The sequence below is a fragment of the Pundamilia nyererei genome, unplaced genomic scaffold (assembly GCF_000239375.1).
Source record: "Pundamilia nyererei isolate P.nyererei 1_Seehausen unplaced genomic scaffold, PunNye1.0 scaffold00679, whole genome shotgun sequence".
Lineage (NCBI taxonomy): Eukaryota > Metazoa > Chordata > Actinopteri > Cichliformes > Cichlidae > Pundamilia > Pundamilia nyererei.
Window position 1 is genome coordinate 31,566 of NW_005188080.1, and position 7,791 is coordinate 39,356.

Here is a 7,791-nt window from a genome sequence, read left to right on the forward strand (position 1 = left end):
CGGAAATACACGGATACATCCGTAGACTCGAGACAGACACCTTCCAACAGCAACTTCGTTTAACGATCCAAACAACAGTTTGGTGAAGAACAATGGATTTTCCAGTACGATGGAGCACCGTGCCATAAGGCAAAAGTGATAACTAAGTGGCTCAGGGACCACAACGTTGAAATTTTGGGTCCATGGCCTGGAAAATCAAATTGTGGTCAATCCTCAAGAGGCAGATGGACAAACAAAAACCCACTAATTCTGACAAACTCCAAGAAGTGATTATGAAAGAATGGGTTGCTATCAGTCAGAAATTGGCCCAGAAGTTGATTGAGAGCATGCCCAGCCGAATTGCAGAGGTCCTGAAAAAAAAAGGGCCAACACTGTAAATACTGACTCTTTGCATAAATGTCATGTAATTGTCGATAAATGCCTTGAAGTGCTTGTCGATAAATGCCTTGAAGTGCTTGTCATCATATTTCTGTACATCACAGAAACAACTGAAACAAAGATCTAAAAGAAGTTTAGCAGCAAACTTTGTTAAAACTAATATTTGTGTCATTCTCAAAACTTGCCATGACTGTAGTTTAAGGTGTGAGAAGTATATTAAAAAAGATTTCCATAAGTTTGATGCATTATACAAAAAAGGTCCATGAAATTGTTCACATGATCTAAGCAAGACTCGATTGGAATCTCAAATATTAAAGTACACTCACTGATTGTACTTGAATACATGAGGTAATGTAGATGCTCTAAAAGCACCCTGACCGAAAAAGAAGTACGCATTTGGAGAGGCTGTGCTGTAACTTCACATATCGTGATGTTTTCTGTCTTTGAGAAAAGAAAAACAGATCATTCATAAACTCGTTGCCATACTGATATTATGTAAGGAAATGCACACAGACATCATGTTAAAAGGGTGAGCTTAACAGTTAAGGTACAGCTGCACCCATACAGTCCATACACACTTTGTCATAGATGTAAGAGCACTGAAAAAATGTGTAATAACAATTTTAAAAAACATAAATGTTAGTTGAGTCATTTTATTTTTGTAAATTCAAAAACTAGATTCTGTCCACCATTGTGTGACTAACAGTCTCACTAACAGGTGACTGTTGTTGTAATTTGGTGATGTATAGAAAAAGGTTAATTGAAAATTCTGCTGTACAGCTCACTATGGTCCTGTGATGGGCAGTGTGCAATCACACAAAAGAACAACTTAAAATTCACCATATCCCTCACTAGAGTAAAGGGCAGTTTGGACCTTGTAATTAACATTACAACTGTTGCACATTACTCTAAAATTAGTGCAGAGAGAGTGACTTTAAGATCACAACCTGATTTAAAACAGAATCTAACATCAACATTCTGAACCCGGGAAATAGCTCTGAGATATTAAGAGAATGTGGCAAATGAGACCACAGGATGGTCAAAAAAAAGTACTTTAAAATGAGATCTTCTTGTTTAATTGGAGGATTAAAGTACTGTCAGAGATTTACAGTTAACAAACAGTCAGGTGAGTAAACAACACAGAGACACTCAAGATTGACAACGTGCGGCATGGGTGAAAAGCTCAGAGCAAATCACCCCGAACTGCAGTATTCGTTTATTTTTATAGGTTACATCGTCAATATGCAAATATAATCACATTTCCTGTTACGCAGGTCCTGATGCTGTCTGTGCGTAAGCTGTGTCTAAGCTGTGTGTGTGTGTCACAAAGTATGTGTGTTGCAAGTCAATTTCTAAGAATAATATAATGCAAGTCAACTTCTGCGGATATGTATTTCTGTGCTGGTCTCTTGCGGTAAATCCCAGTGTCACAGGGTCAGCTTCCTGTTTCTACAGAAAACTATGTCTGGTGAAATATGAATAACATATCTTTTGAAGCATAAGCAAATAAAACAATAAAAACTCCCTAACAAGTACCATAACAAAGAATAAGTGCACCTATGTAAGAACATGTATCACTGATGTGGATTTTCCACGTTTTACATACAGACTCAAACCTGCTAGTTTCCTCTTGGCATTTTATTATTTAATTGTTGGTGACTTAGAATCTCAAAGTTTAGCAGCATAACACTTGTTTCCTTTTTACCATCTGTGTTTATCGGTGCAATGTGTCACCAATTTTTATTCAGTAACCATAAAGTACACAAATACATGATTAAGTGTTGTATTTATCAAAGATGCATAAATTACACATTCATACAATGAACAACGTGTCTATAAAAATTATATATGGTTTAAGAACGGTTTAAGAAAAACATTATAACTTACAATAAGTCAAATTAAAGGAAGTGCACTGTGACGCTGCTAACTAGCTCACACTGTGTGGCACCGCTGTGTCTGGGGTCCAAACTAGTTAAAATCGTATACCTTGCGTCCTTCTGCTGTGCTGAGGAGTTTCAAACAACGTGCAAAATACAGAAAACACACCGTGAAGCCATTAGCTATTTTACACAATAGCCAGGGTGCTGCTTTAGCTGCATTCTCAAGACTTTGCAAAAATCCTGCATCCTCCTCCCCCTGAGGATGTTCAAATAATGAACCCTTCAGACGAAACAAACACTGCTTTCTACATGGGCAAAATAATAAAGGATATTTTGGGTATTTTTAGAAGTGTCGCAACAGCGTTTTATTTCTAAAGGGTGAATGTTATTTGCAGTATTCCGGTGCGTTTAAAAACTGACGTGCTCTGTCTTCCTCTCGGAGCATTCCAAAATTCCGATTTTTTTAAAACTCTTATGAACAGTCATGAAACACGAACTTTCCCACACAGAAGAAAGTCCTATTAGAACCGTTTTTTTTGTTTTTTTTTTTAATTAAATGATCGAATCACCTACAGATGGAAAACCCACGTAGATCCGTAAAATGAGGTGTGATTAAAATAAACAGTATGAACAGTAAAGAAAAATACATTTCCCATGCAGATGAAAACTGGGTTAGAGTTGTTTTTTAAATAAAATGATTGGTCAGACATCATTAGAACGAGGATTTTTAAACACCTTTTTTTTTACTGACAAGTGCAGGTATATTACTACTCAGGATGCTTTCATCAATGTGGAAAGAAGAAAGTTTCCTCTAATGTGACAGATGCTGGAGCTCTTTTACTCGCAGCTTCACAGCTTCACAGATTCAACTTCAAACTTCAGCTTTTTTGTGCAGCTTTATTGTAGAGCCTTCACCACAGTCCCACTGTCGGCCTCCTGAACTGGAAGGTTTTTTGGTTTTTTTTGGACTCTGATGTTTCTTGTTCAAATTTTTTTTAATTTCACACGGTAAAACCAACAATTGTTCATGTTTTTATGATAAATGTACAACTTTAATATGAAACATTCAGAGTTTTTCTCTTGTTGTGTTTGTTTGAAGCTGCTTCGTGTTTGTTTCAGCTGTTTGGAGTTTCCATTTTCTAAACTTCTACATTCTTAACCTTCTTCTGAACAGATTATGAAACACTGAATGATTTCAAGAACACACTTTATCTAATAAACTTAGATCTTTCATTCTTTATACAGTTTGAGGGGCTGTGGTTTGTCAGAGATCAGCTGTGATTATCTGGCAGCAGCTTTGAAGTCCAACCCCTCGTATCCCAGAGTACTGGACCTGAGTGGAAACTACAACAACCTGCAGGATTCAGGAGTGAAGCAGCTTTGTGTTCTTCTGGAGAATCCACGATGTCGATTTGAAACTCTGAGGTCAGTCACCATGTTTTAGTTGTGCTGAGATAACTATTACGTGAAAGTTGTGCTGCGCATCAATAAGCCCACAGACCCCTATAAAGGAAGTCTTGTTATCCTCTCTGTAGAACCTCTGATCCCTGATCCTTTGAGTCTGACTCAGCAGATAATGCAGAGTTCTGAGCTGATGTGGGTGAGGGACTCGGGCAGCCTGACAGACTTGATGTCCAGGTCTTCCCTGCTATACAAATAAACATGAGTATCATTTCAGGTCGGATTTTTTCAATCACACCTGTTAGTACTGCTCTCCTCTAGATTGTAGTGCTTGTTAAACTAGGATGTTTTTAGAAGTCTGGAACACAGACTGCAATGGAAGACGTTACTTGAAAAGGCTAAAGCAACCTATTAGAGGATTTTGCACTAACATAGATTAAAACTCAAATTTACACCTTTATTGTTTCACAAAGGGTTAAAAAGTGAATGTACACAGAGAGGTTGGTGGTGAGATAGGCACTTCCAGCACTGTAGATGTGTTCCATTAACAGTCAGTGCATTCACATATGAATTATAATTCCGTTTTTAATATACTATCACAGATAGACTCCACAGAAGATCTCCTTTATGAAGAAACTGTGAAAGTTTGTCCAACAGTGGAAAACATTTCAGAGAATATCTCAGAGAATATCTGTGAAGCAGAAGCTAAACATAATAATAGAAGAAAAACAAAATAATGATCCAAATCCTGCTCTGAGCCATTGTTTAAACCTCCCTGTCAGACAGTAAAGGCTTCCAAAGACTGCTTACCTCTCACACTTAGTTAAAGATGCTGGTGCTGTCCACAGATCAACTGACCTGCTGGGTCTCAATGATCAGCTTTGTTTCTTGGAGATAAAATCTGAGCCCTTTAGAGCTTCAGTTCTCCAGAGCAGCAGGATGTCTGAAGTCTGCAGAAACACAAAAACACAGCAGCTAAAAATTGTTGTTCAAAGAAAGCAAGGTAGGGGCTGCTGATTCTGAGCTTTGATATGGGATTCGCTTCAGCTGTGTTTTGTGAGCGTGGACTTGTCTGCAGAACATTTCCAGTACAAAATCCAGCTGTGCATGTGCCCCAAACAGCAGCAGATTATAATAACAGTTTGACAGGTTCAGGAGGTCATGTGCTAACAGTCTATAGGCACTTGTTTTTAATTTTTATTCTTTAGACATAAATTGTTTTTATTAATGACTAAACTGGGGAGTTTCTCCAACAGTGTGACTCAATAAATCAGCATGAAATGAAAGCATGATCCTTTCATCAGTATGGAAATAAGAAAGTTTCCTTTAATGTAGGGGTGGAGCCGAACCCGAACATGGTATTCGGAAAGGCACAAATAATGTGTTTTTTACGAATACTTATTTCAAGTATTCAAGTAGTCTTATTTTAGTGTAGAGCCTTCATCACAGTCCCACTGTCGGTCTCTTGAACTGATAGTTTTCTTATTTTGGACTCTGATGTTTCTTGTTCAGTTTTTTTTCTATACAGTAAAACCAACAAATTTTCACGTTTTTATGATAAATGTACGACTTTAATGTGAAACAGTCAGTTTTTTCTCTTGTTGTGTTTGTTTGAAGCTGCTTCCTGTTGGCTTCAACTGTTTGGAGTTTCCATTTTCTAAACTTTTGCATTCTGAAACTTCTTCAGCTTTGAACACATTATGAAACACTGAATGATTACAAGCTCACACTTTGTCTAATAAACTTACATCTTTCAATCTTTATACAGATTGATGGACTGTGGTTTGTCAAAGATCAGCTGTGATTATCTGGCAGCAGCGCTGAAGTCCAACCCCTCCCATCTGAGAGAGCTGGACCTTGGCTACAACAAGCTGCAGGATTCAGGAGTGAAGGAGCTGTGTGGTTTTCTGGAGAGTCCAGGATGTAGACTTGAAAATCTGAGGTCAGTCACCATGTTTTAGTTGTGCTGAGATGAATATGATGTGAAAGTTGTGCTGACACTAAACTGCAGACATAAGGCTGATATTATACTGATCCACACTGAGGATCTTCATGGTAAAGTCTGTTTTCTTCTTCTCTGGTTTAGTCCATTGACAACACAACAATGTTCACATTTCAAACAGTGATACTCTACGTATGGCCCGCGGCCCTCCACAGGGTCTCGATTGGCCTGCCGACCTTTCCTAATTCAGAGAGAGGGGACCCTGATTAACTGTGTAGCATTCTTCCTCACAGTTCTAAGTATCAGACACAACAATGAAACGAGGCAATGGCGGACAAGTGTGGCTAAAAACTTTTAAATATTACTCTTGCTGGGTCACAAAATAAACCTTTATGTTATTTTTCAAGCCTGAATGTAGCTGTGTAAACTTCAAATATCTGCTCGATTTATCATGTATTTCCAAACCTGCTCCGACGTTTTCGGAGACGACTGCGACTCGCCAGCTCCATAGCAGACCCCGAGGTCGAGGATCACTAGAGCCGGCAAGAACAGCGGACTCCCGGCACATCGTTTTCAACCCCCCCGTGGTCTTTTAGCTACTGAGTTTAAACAAACCCCAACAGCTGTCTATTGTATTTAGTGTCCACTAACATAAAAATAACAGCATTTTAGCATATCACCTGCTTGTTTTTATTAAGGCATATATGTACACTATTTTTATTAATAGAGATTTCGCTACTGAGGTTAAACTTGATATATAAGTCACTTAGATCACTTCTAAATGTTAATGTTTAGGGTATTTCTGTTAAGGTTCAATGCAGGGGACTCAAATGCAGGACTCCTGAATCAGCTGACCACAAGGATTTATTTACAGAGTTTACCAGGTGTATATACAGGAAGTGCAGGGCAGTGCTATATACAACAATGTGAGGGACAGGGCACCGGGGAAATCCAAAGGGGGGAATCACTTGCTCTCCAACTCTCCACATACACGACTGTAGTTCCGTTCTTCACACTTGACACACAGATTGACACGGGAAAGGTAATCCAGGGGGTCTGTAGACAAGGAAACAGGAATGAGTACGGAATTCACAAAGACACTTGACTTATCTTGAGCTGTAGCTTGACTTTCAGTGACGCATGGTAGACAACGATCCAGCGAAGACCAGCAGTCACCTCCTGGCTTAAATGCCATTTACCTTGATGGGCATCAGGTGTGTTCCTTTCCGTGGGCATGGGCCAAGGGCGTGAACCCACAATGAGTTCCACCCCGGCGACAGAGGGGAGGAGAGAGAGAGAGAGAGCGAAAAGGAGGAAAAGGCCGATTCCCCAGGCCGTGACAATTTCAGTGTTTTATTTGTTCCTGAGTAAGTCGGTTTGGCTGTGATTAAAGTTAAGCTTCATAACATATTACTCACAGTTAAATTAAGAGGGGATAGCAGTAAAAACACTTGACCTGTGACATCATCAAGTAGGCTGGTATTCCAATTGTACAAATCGCAAGTCCATGCTCGCATTCTCGGCAAGTCTGTACTCCCGTGCATTCTCGGCAAGTCCGGACTCGCCGGGAACGCAAGCATGAACTCGCGTACTTGAGAATTGAGAAAGGGCCATGGTGTGTTCCTTCCGATCCAAAGCAATCCACTCTGTTATACAGTGGCTTGTAAAAGTATTCGGCCCCCTTGAACTTTTCTACATTTTGTCACATCACAGCCACAAACATGAATCAATTTTATTGGAATTCCGCGTGAAAGACCAACACAAAGTGGTGTACACGTGATAAGTGGAACGAAAATCATACATGATTCGAATCAATTTTTTACAAATAAATAACTGAAAAGTGTGGTGTGTGTAATTATTCAGCCCCCTGAGTCAATACTTTGTAGAACCAACTTTTGCTGCAATTACAGCTGCCAGAGTCTACTAGGACTCTGTGAGCTTAAAAGATTACAACATGAAACAGTTTGGCAGGTTGTATAGGTCATGTGTTAACAGTCTATAGACACTTGTTTTTAATTTTTATTCTTTAGACATAAATTGTTTTTATTAATGACAATCAATTTCTCCAACAGTGTGACTCAATAAATCCAGCATGAAATGAAAGCATGATCCTTTCATCAGTATGGAAATAAGAAAGTTTCCTTTAATGTAGGGGTGGAGCCGAACCCGAACATGGTATTCGGAAAGGCA

General features: G+C 39.1%; 1 protein-coding gene across 1 annotated transcript in view; it reads left to right on the forward strand.

Moving 5' to 3' along the window:
- The first annotated feature begins 2,859 nt into the window (after window positions 1–2,859).
- Window positions 2,860–7,791, forward strand: part of LOC106455985 (NACHT, LRR and PYD domains-containing protein 1-like) — a 5,966-nt gene continuing 1,034 nt past the window's right edge. Inside the window, exons 1-3 of the mRNA XM_013907974.1 lie at window positions 2,860–2,864; window positions 3,504–3,683; window positions 5,428–5,601. Coding sequence (XP_013763428.1) covers window positions 2,860–2,864; window positions 3,504–3,683; window positions 5,428–5,601 — 359 coding nt within the window. The remainder of the gene's footprint in view (window positions 2,865–3,503; window positions 3,684–5,427; window positions 5,602–7,791) is intronic.